Source organism: Neodiprion pinetum, chromosome 1 (assembly GCF_021155775.2).
Source record: "Neodiprion pinetum isolate iyNeoPine1 chromosome 1, iyNeoPine1.2, whole genome shotgun sequence".
In the NCBI taxonomy this organism is placed as follows: Eukaryota; Metazoa; Arthropoda; class Insecta; order Hymenoptera; family Diprionidae; genus Neodiprion; species Neodiprion pinetum.
Genome location: NC_060232.1, coordinates 16,111,800 through 16,131,843, shown reverse-complemented (window position 1 = coordinate 16,131,843; position 20,044 = coordinate 16,111,800). Strand labels below are relative to the sequence as shown.

Sequence of the window (20,044 nt, the reverse complement as noted above, 5' to 3'; positions counted from 1 at the left end):
ATACGAGAAATGTGAAGCCTGACACTGCTGGATACCATGACTGGGTCAATCTGTTTCATATCGGCATTCAGAGCTGATGTGATACAATTCTAAAAAATGACATTTTGATTCGTACCTACTGACAGTATCTGCTCAACTTGAAGTCATATCTCACTCGCGGGTGTCACTCAAAAATCTGAAATAATTTTGTACACCTCTTCTTAAATTTTTTTATTTAGTTTGACATAATACAGCCAGGATTAACTAATTCGGTGTGCTTATATTGATTAAATGTACTCAAGTCTGAGTTCAACTTATAATCCAGTTCTATAGCTATCGCTGTACCTCACTAGCTAGAAAGGAAAGAAGGCCAGAAGGATAAATTATAAACCAGCAAATCATGTAAATAATGATGAGTAAAATACCAACTTAATTTGAACGATGTATCAAACTCGTAAAAATAGACGCATATTATTTACGAAATGATCATTAGTCAAAAATGGTAGTTGCACCACTGTAGTCACCGAAATTGTTCCAAGTGTGGTCCCAAAATTTTGGATTACCACGAGGATCCCATGGAAGATTTGCTGGCGTCACTGCCGTTGTATTCCATTTTTTTATCTGGTTTTGCAGAGTTGTAACCACATCCTGATACCTGATAACACCAAATGACAATATTACAGAACTTAAAAAATCTAGTTTCAATCATGATAAATAACAAAATGCACTTTCTTGGATACGTGTATTCTGAAAGTTGAATGTGGCTAACAGTTTCATACTGTCACGACATGACAAGAAGACATTTGATTTAACTGCGAACAGAAATATGCTAAGTAGGTTTTTTTCAAATCAGAAGAATCAGAAAATTTTCGCGTCAAGTAGTCTAAAACGCGCGCGCAACTCCACACCATTTAGTCATCACAAAGAAAAGTGCACGGCCAATACTGGAATAACATTTCTCTTCTTTTGTAAACGGAATTGGCATTCGATGATTTTCTTTCAAATGTGGGCTTTCATAAAAGCCAGATCTTAATGCAATCGGTAGTTGGATGACTGAGATATCATGGTTTGCAAACTTCCGCGATCACTGTTTCGCTCGATTTCTTCACTTCCGGTAGTCTAAATAAAAAAACCAAACGGCATTTTGATTCGTGCACACGCAGGTAATGTTTGATAAACCAAAAAAAAAATGAACGAAATGGTTACTTGTCAAATTCAATTGATCGATTTTGCACAAGAATAAATTTATAGTCTTCTCCATTTATCGAACGCTACAGAATTGTATTATATTGTGCATGCTGCTAAAATTTGAAGTTGATCGGTTCTCTGGTTCTTCAAATACCGTGCACATCAGTTAACAAATAGCTGTTCTGAGGAAAACGCGCTTAAACTTTCGATTAGAGTTTACAGGGCCGTAGAGTACACACAGTGTTTATCTGTTGATCTTAGTAAATTTAACGAATTTTGGGTTGAAGTAGGACATAGACATTTTGTATCATTCGCGGCGTTTCTAACGCAAAACGTATTTGTAAAACGACGAGCTGATGAGATATTTTCCCTGACAATCGAAATTTTACTAATTGAGGAGCTCTATCTAGCTAGGAGAGGAGATGTGATAATAAATATTTCGAATCCCTATTTGCCTGTCTGTCTTGTTGACGCAGGATTTGCATCCGTTGCAACTTGAATGCAAGTGAGCATCCAGTTTAGTTTTTAGAGTCGTTAGTAACGCGTGTCGTATATGCATTGCACCTCAAACAAATTGAACTACCGTATAGCTACGTTTCCTACAACGGAGTCAGGCTGTTATACCGTTCCTGCGGTCTTGTCGCTTTTTCTTGATTTTATTCTTACTCTAGCAGACGCGGGTGGTTAAATCATTACTGTGTTTGACAGAGGGGGGGGGGATACGAGGCCGTTCCTACATCCATGCACTGATTAAGCTGATTTGTTAGTGAATTCGTTCAGTGACAGGAAAGCAAATCTGTGAGTTTATCCAGTTTTCAAAACAATCAAAATAAATCAAATCAGATTTTACAAGTTCTAGCAATTGCACCCACATTTCATGCGATAACAAAAATAAAATTAAATCTACTATGAACCAACAAGGAGATTAGGTACCTCCGATGTCGCGGATCAGGTTCCCGTTTCCCGTGGAGAAAGTTTAAGACCTCCGAATTAACGTTGTTTTTAATTTTTGATCGAATAGGCCTTGGTTGCTGAGATATCGCGATTTGAAAATTTGACATTTTTTGCCGGGGTGGGGGCCGTTTTGGCTCGCGCATGGAGTGTGTCAAGCGTGGACGGTTAAACCAAGAGTTGGCGTAGCTGAAACGGTAAGACGACGGACTAGAACGTTGAAGGTTCACGGTTCACGTCTACGTACATTTTTGTTGTCATATTTTTTTTTATTGTTTCCTATAATTAATTTTTCATATATTTTTTGAGGTTTTTGAATTTCCGTACCAAAAACTCCAAAGTTTTTGCCCTTTTTCTTTATTTTGGATTTTATGTTGTCTACCACGTTGTTGATGGCATTTGACATTTACAGGGACAATCTCTTGAAACTATACATACAATGTGCATGCGCGAGTTTTATCGGCTGCTCGGGCAGGCTGACCATCCCGAGTTTCAGCTGTCAAACTCTGTTTCTGGCGGCGATGTAGTTTATATGAAATTTTGAGGATAGATTCTTAAACAGTCGAGTTAGTGACTCGGAAAGTTAATGCTGATGATCTTTGAAAATTGGTTTTATTCGACTCAACTGAGTAATCTGTTTAAATGTTGGGTGCTTGGAAGAAACGCAGCAGGTAGGTGGGAACACTTTATTTGATTACTTTTATTATTTCGTACATGAGAAATAACAATGAAATTTTTTTCTTTCAACAGGTGATACTGCCAAAATAATTACATTTCTAATATTTACTGTCATCTGACTATTGAATTTATCACACGTACAAAGATCATCGCCACTTTTGAGCAACTGAGAAATTTTCTAACACTCTTGTGATTTCAGGCAGTAATATTGAATTTTATCACTTTTGAAAATGAGACATCAAACCGAGCGTTCAAGAAATTTAAATATCTCACTATCGGTAATAGAACTGTAAATCTTTTTTCTCGGAAATGGTTCAACAAAATTGAGCAATAGTCGATAGTCAATGTATTTTTTCTGATCAATAAATTATTGCTACTACTATTAAGAATTTTTCACTGATTGTCAGAGTTAATTTGGCAAATTTTCAATGATGTTTGATTAAATAAATGAAGGGAACCTAATACTCTGATATTTAATACTGGTGTTTGGTGAGAGTAGGTATGGATAAAATGTTCGTTGTTACAATTAACGTTTATTACAGAGTAATCAAGTAAAGATAAAGGTGCAAAATAAAAACGTTGTAATACAATAGGTGCGTGGAATAAATATGTTACGTGGGGGTGAGGGTGTACTGAGCGGTGGTAGTTAATGATTAATTGAATAATCAAGCTCCCACGTAACGACAATGAATAATTATTAAAACTAAGAGAAGACCTACCTTTCGATAAGCCGGTAATTTGTAGGATCGTGTTGCTATAGTCCTGTACAGGTCTGTGAGGTTTGTTTAAATTGTTGAGGCAATTTTATAATAATAAAAATGGGAAGAAGGTCGTTCAAAATAAATGTTTAATTTGATTTCACTGATAAAAGATGAAGTATATTCTGTTTCGATTTGGTTATTGAAATATCTGGTAACAATCAATGGTGATAATGATATATGATCCGAAAATAACAATTTATAAAGTGTTCAAGTTTATACAAATCGTGTGTTATACTATTCTAAAGGATATTATTATTTGGTACCAGGAACATCTATTCTGAACGATGGTTAACTAGCTGGTCGTGATTATTGCATTGTATCTCTCTTTGTAGATTATCTTAAATCAATTATATATATACTATTGTTAAGTCTTATTCGTTAATTCTTGGAAACAATAAGTACAATTTAATTGGGGGTAGTGAAGCTAGCCACCAATTCTAGACTTGGTTTTGAATGAAAATTACTGAAGTAGATTTTGATTATGAAGGTGAAACAAAAATTCGTTCAATTTCGAAGATTAACACTCGGATTGACTTAGCTTTAGGTGAATCGGTCGACGAGATTGAGAGCCGTCGGATCGTGTCGGTCTGCGTCGGTAGAATTCTGGACCAGGGCCTTACCTCAAGTTTGGAAGAGTTGTTCAATCGTACGATGTTGAACGTCGGTCACTTAGTCTTTTTAGATTTGGAATGATATCTTGTTATCGAAAGTTATAGTTGAAAACGTCAATTTCCTGATTTTGATTTATGTTAAAATTGATTGCAACGATTTATTTATTAAAAACGATAGTGTGATTATTATTATTATTACTTAAAATTACCTGATTCGGTTGAACCAGGGCCGAACTCAATTTAATTATGGAAAATGGAATAGCATAAAAATGTCTATTCGCGAAATGACGAGATTTAACAAAGCACAGAAAAGATGGAAACGTAGAAGATGGTGAGTCTCTTGCAGCTAACAGAATAACTGAATGCTCGAATTTGACGAATTAGCGCAAGACTTTAGGTCGGTCAGAACTAAAATTTTCCAAACGCTACTCTTGCTCGAGAGGGCTAATCCGGGTTGACGTCCACGCACTTCGCGACTTGACAGACGAAAGACGCGGCTTCTTGGGCCCGAGGGTCAAAGGAGCTGCAGTTGTAATTAGTTACAACGGTAATTAGCCAATGAGGTGCAAGGGCGATCTCCTGGTGCCCAAATCCACATGGTCAGCGTTACTTCTCGCTCTTCGACGGTGTTCCGACGATTCTCAATCTCGTCGGTGACACATTGAAGATATGAACAAAAGATATTTACATGCAATGTTCACACATTCATTCATACATTCCAATAAGTAATCTATTTTAATTTGGTGGTTCTAAAGGTAGGGTTTATCCTAGTTATTGATTATAGTTTTAACTTAAAAAGAGGGATATTTCCAGGCTGAGCGCTACTGATGCTAATTCAGCAGTCTCCTATCTCAGTTCTCGGTACCAGTTAAATAGAAGAAAGTTGAACCTTATACTAGGGATCCTCGTTGGTCTCTACGTGACTTTTGCCAGGAGGGGCGGAACTCGCCGTTTTCAGAATATGAGATTTTGATGAAATGATATCTGTGCATTGAAGAAATTAAAGAAAGAAATGAAATGAAATGGAATTTTGAAAAAGGTACGCCAAGGCGGTACGTCGGGGCGTAACAAATATACACGTGCTCAATACAATACACTCAGTTACTGAGTCCCGTCTAATCCAAGACGACCCGGTCAGTTTTGACTCACTCGACAGACTCCTTCTATCGTTCGCTTACAGTCGTTTATTACCTATGTATAAGTGACATCTATACTTTCACACGCATTGTACATTTGTATATTTCTCATGATCTTCGCATATATCAACATACATAAATTGAAAATTCAAGTAATATGAGATTTATTAAAATGATTTCTGTATATTATGTTAGTGCGGTACGGAACGAAGAAAATCTAATCGGAAGCGTAGAACTCAGGAACGTAAATCACATCCTGTGACACAAGTTGAAAATCAAGTTTGTCAAAATGCGCCTTAATGTCACAATTAGCTCCAAGGACAATCATGTTTTGGAATAATGTCAGAACATTATTACAAGTATATTGACTTATCGGATTCAAGATTGTGTCCCTTGTTACATCAAAATAAATGAATATCTAATTTTTAACGAAGTTCATGAAGATTTTTTCCCAAATAATATAATCCAATACAATATCTTGTTCATAGTCCTCCGAACATCACCTTGTAACAAGGATATTTGGAAAGAGTCCCTTTGTTGCAGGAAACATTATAAAATTCTTGGTTTTAAATTCGTACTACCGAATAACTTCTGCATTTCAGGTTCCATTTCCAATCTCGAAATGAAATTTTTTTTGCTCGAAAAACATGAAACGCAGAAATAATTGCGGTAAATGGAGATTCACAAGCTTTCAGTCCTAGCGCAGGACCCTATAAGGTGTGTAAAATTGAATTTGGTTGTCAGTTATCGTGCAACTAGCTAGCCAGATGACACCGTCAACTAAAATTAAATTTAAAAACATTTTCAACTAAAGTTATTCAACAATTCCAGATTCAGAATAATTCAGTTCGCCTCGCAAAATTCAACCATACAATCTGATTGTGGACTTGAAAAACTATTTATTTGAATTTAATGCTAAGGAGAGTAAAAATAAGCTTTAAAATAGGATACCAAATTAAATAGTATGATGTTTGAAAAACAATGCAGGTCAATAATAATGCTCGAATTACAATGGTGCACAGAATGATTCCTCGGTAGTATGAATTGGCAGCTACGGTTGAGTAACAAACTTGTCGCTATTGGCTCGATCAAAGTAAAATGATGGGATATTCAGCCATGTGGGGTCAGGTTCCGACGTTCGAGGTGACGGCCCTGGTGGGATGTTAGAACAAAAGAAGGGGGGAAAGAAAAACGAAGCAGTGGGCACTCGTACACGGTCGCGAGCGAAGCAGTTATAACCACGTGATCTTTGAATCATTTTTGTTTGTTCAATTTAATAAAATCCTTTGCTTTTCTCGATTAATTTGATGTACACGATCATTACTCCCTTCTCTCCCGGTCCCTACATATGGGGGCTCGTCCGGGATCGTGAGCACAAGAGCGAGTGTCGAGATTTTGAAAAACGAAGTGAGACTCAAAAGACTAAAGCCGAAAAGTTGAAAGGAGAACGACGAAAAGTCGAAAAACAAGAAGACGAACAGGGAAAGAGGAAAGACGAAAAGTTGAAAAACGAGAAGACGAACAGGGAAAGACGAAAGACGGAAAGTTGAAAAACGAGAAGACGAACAGTGAAAGACGAAAGACGAAGAAGTTGAAAAACGAGAAGACGGAAACATCGGCCGTTAAGCTGAAAATAAAGTTGAAGTCACGACAAAGTATAGTAAAAACCGAAACCTAGCGTTAACAGTGGTTGTCGCAAAATCGCTCGAAGACAAAGATGACGCCCCAGAGGGCACGAGGAAGGTCGCCACGATCCCAGGGGAGCCCGGCGGCTCGGGCGACAAAGAAAAAGAAAACAAAGGAAACGAACGAATGCCGTGTTGAACGCCGGTGGAGAAAATGTCGGTAAAAGAGCTCAGAAGTAAATTAGAACGGTTAAAGTTACCGACGGAAGGGAAAAAGGCGCAACTGGTATCTCGATTGAGGCGACACGAAGAAAATGCCAAAGACGACGGCGACAGCGAAGGCGGCAGCACGAGCGAAGACGAAAACACGGGCGAGGACGACGCAGAAAGTTCAGAGGTGGGATTGATCAGCGAGCAGACAGCTGATACCGATGACGATGACAGGAACGATCGTGGGGCTGAAGCGAGAAGAACAAGACGACGACGAGACGAGCGAAGGACAGCAGCGCGACCGCGTGACCCAGGAAGCTTGTTTACTATTAAAGATGTCGAAGGCAGTATTTCGAATTTCTCCGGAGACGACAAGCTTTCGGTGGAAAAGTGGATTGAGGAATTCGAAGACGCAAGTATTCTATTGGGCTGGAGTGATTTACAGAAAGTGATATACGCGAAAAGACTGTTGTGTGGTTCGGCGAAACAATATATCGCGTTGCAAAAGGGCCTCTCGACGTGGAAAAAGATGAAGCGACTACTCACCCGTGAGTTCGAAACGAAGATTAACAGCGCGACCGTTCACGCGCAGCTCGCGAAACGGAAGAGACTGAACAATGAGACGCCGCGACAATATTTGTACGCCATGAGTGAAATCGCTAGTCAAGGTACGATCGAAGAGGAAGGGCTCATGCAGTACGTGATCGACGGTGTCGTTGACGACGAAAACAACAAGGCTATCTTGTACAGCGCGTCCACGATCACGGAATTAAGAAGAAATTTGGAACGGTATGATCGAATAAAAGAGAAAAGCCAGAACAAACAGCGAAGTGAGCCGCTGAAAGGAAAGACGAGGGATACAACCGCTCCACAGGGTACAACGAAAAACACGACGGTTAAAAGCTCACGGTGTTTTGGGTGCGGTTCGGCTTAGCACATCGCGCGCGAGTGTCCGGAAAAAGAAAAAGGGCCTAAGTGCTTTAAGTGTAATAAATTTGGACATATTGCGGCTAAGTGCGACGACCCCAATAAACAAAAAAAAAGACAGTGTAAACGTGCTCACCGCGATTAACCAAACGGCGACAGACGACGAGATCATAGTCGAAATCAACGGTGCGTCGATAAAAGCGATGGTCGATACGAAGACGCAACGAACGGTGTTGAAGAAAAGTGAGTACGACAAAATTGGGGAACCGCCGTTGCAAGTGACGGGGAAAATTTTTCAGGGCTTCGGAAAAGCCACCGTTGAAGCCGCAGGACTTTTACGTGTCAGCATAGTGATTCAGGGCGAAAAATACGACGGTGACGTGTACGTGGTACCGGAATTCGCCATGAACTACAGTATGCTCCTTGGTAAAGATCTCACGAGAGCAATGGACGTGCGTGTCGAAGGTGGTCGAGTGACAATCGGTAAGTTGACGTCGAAGAAAAGTGACAGTGAGGAGATGAGGTCGAAAGACAATGACAGTGGCGGGTTAAGTGAATGCCTCGTGAATTACGTTGAAACGGAGAAAGTAGACATTGACAGTCGATATCGCGACACAATCGAGAAGCTCATTAAAGAGCACAACCCGCGGAAGGAAGTGCAAACGAGTGTCGAGACGAATATCGTGTTGGAGAATGACGTTCTGGTGTGTTTGAGACCGCGACGACTGTCGGTCAAAGAAAAAGCGGTATTAGACGCCCAAATCGGTGAGTGGTTACGCGAGAAAATCATACGGCCAAGTCGAAGCAAGTATTCTTGCCCGGTGGTAATCGTGCTAAAGAAAAATGGAGAGTATCGCGTGTGCATTGATTACAGAGAGTTGAATAAAAAAATAATATGAGACAGATTTCCGATGCCGTTGATCGATGGTCGAATCGATGCGCTCGCGCATGCTCGCATGTTCTCAGTGCTGGATCTGAAGAACGGGTTCTTCCACGTCCCGGTCGGTGCCAGCAGTGTGCAATATACGTCGTTTGTGACACCGGACGGACAATTTGAGTTTTTGAAGACCCCGTTCGGGCTATGCAACAGTCCTACGTCGTTTTTGCGCTTTATCGACGAAGTGTTCCACGAGCCTGAGCGAGAGGGAGTGGTATTTACATACATGGACGATTTAATCGTACCTGGAAGAGACGCAGAAGAAGCCCTGGTGAATTTGAAAAAGACTCTCACCGTTGCAGCGGAAAAGGGACTCGATCAACTGGAAACAGTGTGAGTTTCTGAAGAGTCGAGTCGAGTACCTGGGCTACGTGATCGAGAATAGTGCTGTTGGTCCGTCGCCTACGAAAATTAAGGCCGTAAAAAGTTCTCCGGTGCCAGGTTCTAAGAAGGCCATTCAGAGCTTTTTGGGTTTGACCGGCTATTTTCGCAAGTTTATCCGAGATTACGCCAAGATCGCGAAGCCCCTTTCCGACGTACTGAAAAATGATCAACGATTTCGATTTGGAGACAAAGAAGAGCAGGCTTTCGAAGAGCTGAAAGGACTGTTAACTAGTGGACCTGTGTTGCGGATATATCGTCCTGACGCGCAGACTGAAGTGCACACAGATGCCAACAAAGACGGATATGGGGCGGCGTTGTTGCAAAAGACTGACGACGATGACCGTTTCTACGCAGTTTATTTCATGAGCCGAAAGACGTTGGACGCAGGAAAGAAATTGCACTCCTACGAACTCGAAACGCTAGCTGTGATACAAGCCGTCAAGAAGTTCCGCGTTTATTTACTCGGCATTAAATTCAAACTGGTGACTGACTGTTCCGCGTTACAGAAGACGCTGAACAAGAACGATGGTTCTCCGAAAGTGGCCCGCTGGGCTCTGACTCTCGAAGAATTTGAATACGAAGTCGAGCACCGCGTCAATTCTCGCCTTAAACATGTCGATGGTCTAAGTCGTTACCCCGTGATGACCGTCGTAGACAAAATAACCCCGATGATACGACAACAACAAGATGGTGAAGAAAGACTGCGAGTGATCAAGCAGATTTTGGAGAAGGGGCCTTACGAGGATTATCTTTGCGAGGACGGTATTTTGAAGAAACAAGTAGACGATCGAAATCTCATTGTGTTACCGGCAAGCATGCAACAGGCCGTGATAAGAAAGGCGCACGAGAATGGTCATTTCGGCGTTGAAAAAATGATGGAATCCATAAAATCCGAGTACTACATTCCGAGTTTGGCTCAAAAGCTCGACGAATACGTAAGTTGCTGCGTCCCCTGTATATTGGCGGAGGCAAAACACGGTAAAAAAGAAGGTTTCTTCAGGCCGATACCAAAAGGAGACGTCCCTCTAGCGGTCTATCATGTGGATCACCTCGGACCAATGAATGCGACCACGAAGATGTATAAGCATCTCTTCGTAGTCGTCGATGGCTTCTCTAAATTTGTATGGATTTATCCAACGAAGTCGACGACACCCAGAGAGGTAATCGACAAACTGAAGACGCAGCAGAAAATTTTTGGAAATCCTCGGTGTATCATCAGCGACCGCGGTTCAGCGTTCACGTCGTCCGAATTCAATGACTATTGTGAAGAAGAAAACATCGAGCATATCCTGATCACGACGGGTATGCCGAGAGGAAATGGTCAGGTCGAACGTATCAACAGAATAATCATCCCAATACTCAGGAAGCTAGCTCAAAATTGTCCTAACAAGTGGTATCGCCACATCGATACAGTGCAGCGTGCTATTAATAGCACGTATCAACGAAGCATTGGCACCAGTTCGTTCGAGGTTCTCGTGGGGTACCCATGCGTCAGAAGAAGGACATCGAGCTGCAGGCGCTCATCGAACAAGAAGTCGTCAACGCTTTTGACGAAACAAGAGAAAAGTTAAGAGCAATCGCTAAAGAAAATATCGCGGCGATTCAGTTGGAAAATAGGAAGCAACACGACCGACGGTGCAAGCCAGCTGTGTCCTACCACGCAGGGGACCTTGTGGCCATCGAACGAACCCAATTCAATCCTGGATCGAAAATACGAGACAAATATGTGGGTCCGTATAAGATATCGCAAGTAAAAGGATGCGATAGATACGAAGTCATCCGCGAGACCGATGGAGAGGGTCCTAAAATGACCTTTATAGCAGCTGACCAGATGAAGCCCTATCGGTGTTATTCTCCGGGGGCCGGAGGAACTCAGGAATGGCCGAATGTGGGGTCGGGTTCCGACGTTCGAGGTGACGGCCCTGGTGGGACGTTAGAACAAAAGAAGGGGGAAGGGAGAAACAAAGCAGTGGGCACTCGGACACGGTCGCGAGCGAAGCAGTTATAACCACGTGATCTTTCAGTCATTTTTGTTTGTTCAATTTAATAAAATCGTTTGCTTTTCTCGATTAATTTGATCTTCACGATTATTACTCCCTTCTCTCCCGGTCCCTACAGCCATTATGATCCGTAGTATATCCCGCTCTTCAATTTTGCCTTAACTGATGTTAAGAAGGTGTCGATGGCCTGATGAAATTCAATCTGGCACCTGATGTCTGACGGAACAACCAGATTCGATGGTTATAATGATTGCACCGCTCGAGAAACCAGGATCCTTGCCACCTAAACGTTTTGACCGTCAGGTAAGGCATAATTTTCCTCGTGTGAATCAAAGTTGAAACTTCGAGCCTGCTGAAAAAAAACGAATTTTATCATTGAATCCATGTTAAAATATTGTAATAGTCAAAGATCACGTAATTAGGAATTCACCTACATGCTTCCATGCTTGGCAAATTCAGTCCCGCTTTGACAATGAATTATTTCATACTTGAAAATATTAGAAGCTATTATTATCAGACAGGATCTTTTGGTATTTTTGGATACAACCAATTTCCAATAAAATGCACAATACATAAATCCTTGTTGAGACGCATATTTAATTTTATGTAAATAAAGAATCTGTTCGCAATAAACGTTGTTTTTACTCACCTAAATCTGTTTGATGAGACTCCTACCTGTTAATGACATTTCAGATTGAATTTCAGATTTTTTCTTTCAATAAATAACATTCAATTTCTGTATCTTTTGATATTTGCTTTTCCGTTGAATTCTTTATTGCGTCGGTTAAATATTTTCCAATATCGATTACGGTATTGCTGAATAATACTATTTTTCCGTGACAATTCACGCTACGTAAAAATAAACAGCAACATAACCTTAATCCACGGCTTCATGCGCGAGAGATTCACAGCTTTAGTTTCATTTCGTGTACATTGGCGCCCTGCTCAAGACACAAAAACATCGCCGCGGGGCGATCTCAGCGACCAATGAGATTGAATCATTAGGCGCATGCGCATTGTATGTATAGTTTTGAGAAATTGTCCCGGTACACACAAAATGGATTGTTATAAAGTCTATATGGAGACGATTTCCGCAGTGCCTACTACAAATGTTTTACTCACGCAAAATTTTTTATGGTCAATATTGAAAGTCTCATCTTGTTGAATATACGCCAACTGTATGTGTTCCTATATGTCAAAACTTCATACATTATATAGAATAAATGTTACCCAGAGGAGGGCCCATAGTGAGTGCCAAAACGTTGGAGAAAATTCATTCAACCCTCCGCCGTCTATCCATGACGATATAGTCATATCTGACTTTGGCACGACCTGATTGGTCAAACATTCTCAAGTGAAAACTGCTGGAATATTGAGATAAGACCCAAAACTGGTTCCTCGAATTTTTCGGGAATTTTTGGATACTCTTAAGTGAGTTAAAAACACGAACATGAACTTGGCTCGCCAATTGTCGAAAATGTGAATTCGGACTATTGCATAATTTGCCGTTAATCAGCCGTAAATTAGTCACGCGACTTATTTTTTTGTCGCACTCAATTTTCAAAAAAAAAAAACGGATGGCGTGCAAACTTTTCAAGAATTCAGCACGCCAACTACCAAAATAACGCACAGCAAGCATCATGCGTAATTCTGAATGGTTGATAATTTGCCGTAAATAAGCCGCAAATTAGTCGTTGAACTTTTGTTTTTGTCGCACTCAATTTTCAAAAAAAAAGCGGATGGCTTTCTGATTTTTCAAGAATTTAGTGTATATATAGGAATGTAATAAGGATTGAAAAGGGTAAACACATCATCTACACATCACATTCCTATGTATACACTGTGCTTGAAGAGACGAAAATTCGTATACATTCATACCAGGCATACGAAAAAACAAATTCGAACTCACCGGTGATGAGAGAAATTAGCAACAGAGTCAGGCCGGCTAGGTGGTCCAGTGGAGTAAGGCTCCGGCTGAGCATCTCTGGACGCCAGGTTCCTGGCTCCGTCGTTGATTTTTCGAAATCACTAAATTTTCGAATCGTCAATTTTCAATATTAGCTATCATTTGATCAACTATCGGCACACAGATAGATAGAGAGACTTGTTATTGTATGCAGAGTTGTGAAAATAGTAATGTGAAAGTAATGCATTACTCATTACTTCAAAAAATGTGTATTGGATGAGTTCTCGATTATAAATTACAAAAGTAATAAGTAATGGATGAGTGTTCCATAAGAAATTGAAAAAAGTAACGTGTAATTGATGAATGAACCATTACAAATTACAAATGAAAAAAAAAGTAATTCGTAACAGAGAGTATTCCATTACAAAAAGAAAAATTGCCGTACTCGCATAACGATTTGTGCGAAACAAAATCATGCAAATTAAAAACTTGTCCATATTGCTACCTCGTCATTTCATTTCAGTCACTAAATGTTTCTTCTGGACAGAATTCCGCAATTTTATCGATATGCATAATTGAATTCGAACTGTGCGTGCTCGGACTACACGGTGTTGAGTGTGTGTGTGTGTATACATATACATATATATTAAGTATATCAAATATAATCCAGAATTTGCCGAATATCACATATATATCTGTATATAGGTACATCCAATACTTTTCGACCGGAGCCTGCGGGCTTGGGTCAGCGATTCGGCTGCTGATTTTTTTCAAGACAGTAGGTTATAAAAAAATACTAATTACACGTTCCTTTATATATACGGCCTCGCAAAACCAACTGATTTCTAGTAAATCGCTGTTCTCAGATAGCTGTAACTTTTTTCTGTCGACTCAAAATCGCTTGAAATTTTCAGGGAAAATACATCATTCTTTCCTTAAACAACGCTGAAAATTTCCAGCTAGGCGTCGAATTTGTTAACGAACTGTGAATTTTCAAAATGTTCAAGTTTCCCACATCATATTCCGTATTCCATGGCATTATCAACGACTTCTTGAATTGCGCGTGGAAAATTTATACCTGTCGATTATTAACCTAAATAAATAAAAAAATGGGTGCGTGTACTTATGTACGCGCGTGAGAAGTTATACTTCTTTGGCATCATTAAAAAACAATAAAACAAATAACGGATGTCTTACATTATATTTAAATAATCTATTAAATTTTTGTCACGAACTTCTTATTAAATGTTCTATTAAATTTATTTCTTTATTTTGTAAATATTAAAAAAGCAATAATAAATATTCAACATTGATAATTTAATAATATTTAGTATGAATTATATTAAATAATGATATTTTAATTTATATCAATAAATAATACATACGGATAACTAACCTCAATTATATTGGAGCACTTGAAAAAGTATTTTAGCACAATTTTTTCACTAATATTCACAAATAGTAAATAATATTAATCCAAATATTCAATTTAAATCACTACTGAATATATTTTATTGCCACATATATAATTTGCACTTGTATGAAAATAAAACACGTGTTGTGACTGTAAAAACTAAAACCATGTGGATAAATATTTAGCTTTTTTTCGAGACTTAATGAATTCGGTTGAGTGGGCAACTTCATCCTGTTAATTTTGTGTTACAGTGATGCGCGCGCATGAATTCGGTCGAGTGGGCAACTTCATCCTGTTAATTTTGTGTTACAGTTTTGTGTTACAGTGATGCGCGCGCATCCTGAAATTTCACTCTCATCAGTTTTTCATAACGCGCCTAAAGAAGTATAACTTCAAAAATGAAGAGCTTGCAAAACTACATACTGAAGTGATGTTATAAAAATATGGCTGACATCCCTATAAATTGTATCGCCTTAAGAAAAAAACTCATTGACTGCGAGAACAGGATATTTATAGCAGTATAAAATATTCGTATTGTAATCATTTATTTGAAAATAAATATTTGTTTCTTTGTGCCCCATTATGTCATACTCAATACTTGTTATATAATTGATAATGTCATGAAACATGAAATATTATGTGGGAAACTTGAATATTTTGAAAATTCACAGCTCGTTCACAACATTGACTCCTAGCTGGAAATTTTTAGCGTTGTTTGGGGAAAGAATGAAGTATTTTCCCTAGAAATATCAAGCGATTTTGAGTTGACGGAAAAAAGTTACAGCTATCTAAAAACAGCGATTTTCCAGAAATCAGTTGGTTTTACGAGGCCGTATATAAAAAGGAACGTAGGAATTAATAATAATTCGTGTAGGTAGTGATAAAGTATACTTAGATGTAAAAATTTGAACCGTCGATTGGCCGTCTACTTGGAAAATTCTTGACTTGGCAGCGTTTCAAAGTTATGCGAAATTTTGCTAAAATAGTAGTTCATGAAAAGGGTTCTAATTAAACTGGATTTTGCTTTGGAGTAAAAAACTATTTTTTTCCTTAAAATATAAGGTCGGAGAAGGGGAATCCCTCTTGATTCAAGTCTTTGAGTCCCACAAAGCTCCCATGAACAAATCGTGAAAATAACGAAAAAATTGAATTATTAAAAACTTCAAAAATTTCTATAGCCATCAGATTTTCTCATATTAAGCTCAAATTTGGAGAATCGTCTTTTCTTGTAACCTACTGTCTTGAAAAAAATCAGCAGCCGAATCGCTGACCCAAGCCCGCAGGCTCCGGTCGAAAAGTATTGGACGTACCTATATACAGATATATATGTGATATTCGGCAAATTCTGGATTATATTTGATATACTTAATATATATGTATATGTATACACACACACACACTCAACACCGTGTAGTCCGAGCACGCACAGTTCGAATTCAATTATGCATATCGATAAAATTGCGGAATTCTGTCCAGAAGAAACATTTAGTGACTGAAATGAAATGACGAGGTAGCAATATGGACAAGTTTTTAATTTGCATGATTTTGTTTCGCACAAATCGTTATGCGAGTACGGCAATTTTTCTTTTTGTAATGGAATACTCTCTGTTACGAATTACTTTTTTTTTCATTTGTAATTTGTAATGGTTCATTCATCAATTACACGTTACTTTTTTCAATTTCTTATGGAACACTCATCCATTACTTATTACTTTTGTAATTTATAATCGAGAACTCATCCAATACACATTTTTTGAAGTAATGAGTAATGCATTACTTTCACATTACTATTTTCACAACTCTGCATACAATAACAAGTCTCTCTATCTATCTGTGTGCCGATAGTTGATCAAATGATAGCTAATATTGAAAATTGACGATTCGAAAATTTAGTGATTTCGAAAAATCAACGACGGAGCCAGGAACCTGGCGTCCAGAGATGCTCAGCCGGAGCCTTACTCCACTGGACCACCTAGCCGGCCTGACTCTGTTGCTAATTTCTCTCATCACCGGTGAGTTCGAATTTGTTTTTTCGTATGCCTGGTATGAATGTATAAGAATTTTCGTCTCTTCAAGCACAGTGTATACATAGGAATGTGATGTGTAGATGATGTGTTTACCCTTTTCAATCCTTATTACATTCCTATATATACACTAAATTCTTGAAAAATCAGAAAGCCATCCGCTTTTTTTTTGAAAATTGAGTGCGACAAAAACAAAAGTTCAACGACTAATTTGCGGCTTATTTACGGCAAATTATCAACCATTCAGAATTACGCATGATGCTCGCTGTGCGTTATTTTGGTAGTTGGCGTGCTGAATTCTTGAAAAGTTTGCACGCCATCCGTTTTTTTTTTTTTGAAAATTGAGTGCGACAAAAAAATAAGTCGCGTGACTAATTTACGGCTAATTAACGGCAAATTATGCAATAGTCCGAATTCACATTTTCGACAATTGGCGAGCCAAGTTCATGTACGTGTTAAAAACAGCCGATGACGATATTGTCATGGATAGCCGGCAGCGTAGTCAAAAAAAGGGACAACTGGCGGACGGTTAACAATGAAAAATATCCCTCCGGCCAAACCTTGTGAAGACATAAATAATTTCTGGAATGTTGCATACGCTGGTCCACCTGCAGGATTTCTCATACCACATAAATACCTGGAATATTCCATTCCCTGATCCACGTGCAGGATTTTCTATAACACATGAATACCTGGAATATGTACCTTAATTTTTCTATGGAACAACAACAAGTACCTATAAACACTGACTTGCGCATGCAAAGTCTTATAAGAGATTGAAAAAATATATGAAAAACGAATTACTAAAAAAAAAAATTCATAGAAAAACGTATTAGACGCGAACTGTGAACCTTCAGCGTTCTAGTCCTTCGTCTCACCGCGTCAGCTACGCCAATTCTTGGTATAACTGTCCACGCTTAACACACTTCATGCGCAAGCCGAAACGGTCCCCACTCGGCCAAAAAATCTCAAATTTTCAAATCGCGATATCTCAGCAACCAAGGCCTATCCGGTCAAAAATCAAAAACGACGTTAATTCGGAGGTCTTAAACTTTTACCGCGGGAAACGGGAACCCGATCCGCGACATTGAAGGTACCTAATCTCCTTGTAAGCCTATTCACCCTAGCTATAACTGTTTGTACGTAATTTCTTAATGCCGCTCGTATTTTGATTTTACTATTCAACTCTTTTGTAAATTGCTTCTTCTTTTCTTTATCGTTCTCTAGTGAGCCAGTTGGTTCACTTTGCTCCCACTGATCGCTAAAATGAATCTTATTACGGGGAGACTTCGGTGGAAAAAAAATCCCGTATTTTTGAATCAATTTCACTGAAATTTGAATCAATTATTTACAACCGTAAAACTGGAGTCTTATCCAAAATTCAGCTCAATAGGTCAAGTAATTCCAAAATTATGCATTTTTTTCTAAGATTTCTTCGAAACATCTCTTGCACATTAGGTTTCATCGTAAAAGGTTGAAATTTTTGGTTGTCACCTTAATACTATAGACTAAAAATTGTAGCAGGGAATATTTGATTAGAGATTTCTGAGTCATTGAAACTATTACTTCAACAGTTTGAATTTTTTTGCTACAATTTTTGGTATATTATAGACTGGAAAACGAATTATATTCACCGGAGCTAAAATTCCCTACAACGATTCCAAGATAATATGCCTAAGAATGTATCTGACAAAGGGCAAAATGATTGGATGAAACCTAATGCGTAAGGAATTTTTTGAATACCTGAAAACATAGTTCTGAGATAAACGCGTTTAAATGAATTCAGTTTCACGACCTTCCAAGAAGGAAATATGAAGTATGCTCAAAATGAGACATTTACTGTAGAAATAAGACACTTCAACGTAGTTGACTTCAACGTTGATTTGGACCATGTAATATTCGGCCGAAAAGAAATAATTCAATATTCGGTAATTTTTTTTTTTTAATTTCATTTATTAGAATTGAGTTCAAAATTCATTTCAGAATCTAAGTAATATATTGATAAATCATGTGTCGCTCGTCAGTGCCTATATGTTTTGATTGATCTTCAATTCCATGCCGTGGTGCCAATTTGTATCCAATCGGCTTCTGCGTATCTGTTCTGAGGTCAACCCTCTCCTTACTCCGTTTCGTCCTTCAGAATCATTCAATTTTCAATGAACTTGCTCCGGGACACGAAAGTAAAGAAAAATCCAATTATTTTATTGCAAAATGATTATCAGGGCTAGATAAATATTTCAATAATATGTTGAGTAAATGAAACCGATCAAATAATATTCATTTAGTCCCCGCTTGAGTTTACTATACAATAACGCACCTGAATTTAATTTTGGGGCTGACTACTTGTAAATTAGTCCTGTACAGAAACCGTTAGAATTCTCCGGCACCATACGTTGTCCCTTCTGCTTCTGATTCAGTGTTCTCCGCTGCGGTTTTTTTTTTTTAATTCGCACTGCTGGTCCGGCTTTCTTGGACTCCGTCACTGCTTTCCATTCAGCCTTACGCTTTCGTCTGGCATCTCATTGCTGGCTTATCTTTTTTGAATTATCTGTCACCTTCTTAGACCTCACTGACATCTTTGCCTTTTATACATGCAGCGCTCCCATGTTGAATTCAGCAACTGAGGTTGCTGATGCTAATTCTATTCTCTTTTTTGAGATTAATATCTCTTTCAGGCCATCTCGCAAGATCGGGGAGTGCAAGCTTTCGGTAGCATTCTGTGTCGCACCTCGGGCACACCGTGCTAAGAGATCATTGGTCGACAGGCGTTTGTACAGAGGCTTCAGCTTTTCGACTACTCTCGGATTGAGCTTCAGTCGCATCTTTTCATAGCTCTCCGGCTCTTCTGCCTTGGCGACACTTTCGTTGTAGAAATACCATGAATCTGGTCCAGTGGGGCATTGATCGTGCTGAGGATTCCTGTCGGTTGACACACAGTGGCTAATCGTTGCATCCATTGCTCGTTTTATGGCTGGTATGTTAGGAATATTTTTTACAATGGTATTTCTGTAATAATTAGTCAAGGATGGAATCGTCGACTTCTTGAGTGTGCCTATACCGCGCCCTCTGAGAAATACTCTTTTGACTTTCCCTTCTTTGACGAGCTTTCGGAGTTCGGCGCCCAATCATTTTGCGATGTGATTCACACACTCCTCCTTTGTAACGGGTACATCGTCTCCGTATGGGGCGATACTCTTCAGATGATTCAATGTGCGTCTCCGTCGGATAGAATAGTCGTGTATCACATCTGGTTTTTCTCAACAGATCTGTTTCACAAATACTCAGCTGTCTTCGTTTCCATCATACCAAAGGT

At 39.0% G+C, this 20,044-nt stretch overlaps 1 protein-coding gene across 1 annotated transcript in view; it reads right to left on the bottom strand.

Annotated features, from left to right (window-relative positions):
* Positions 1 to 207: 207 nt before the first annotated feature.
* LOC124220168 (arylsulfatase B) overlaps positions 208 to 20,044 on the bottom strand; it is a 557,318-nt gene continuing 537,481 nt past the window's right edge. The window contains exon 8 of the mRNA XM_046628671.2: positions 208 to 634. Coding sequence (XP_046484627.1) covers positions 469 to 634 — 166 coding nt within the window. The 3' untranslated portion in view covers positions 208 to 468. The remainder of the gene's footprint in view (positions 635 to 20,044) is intronic.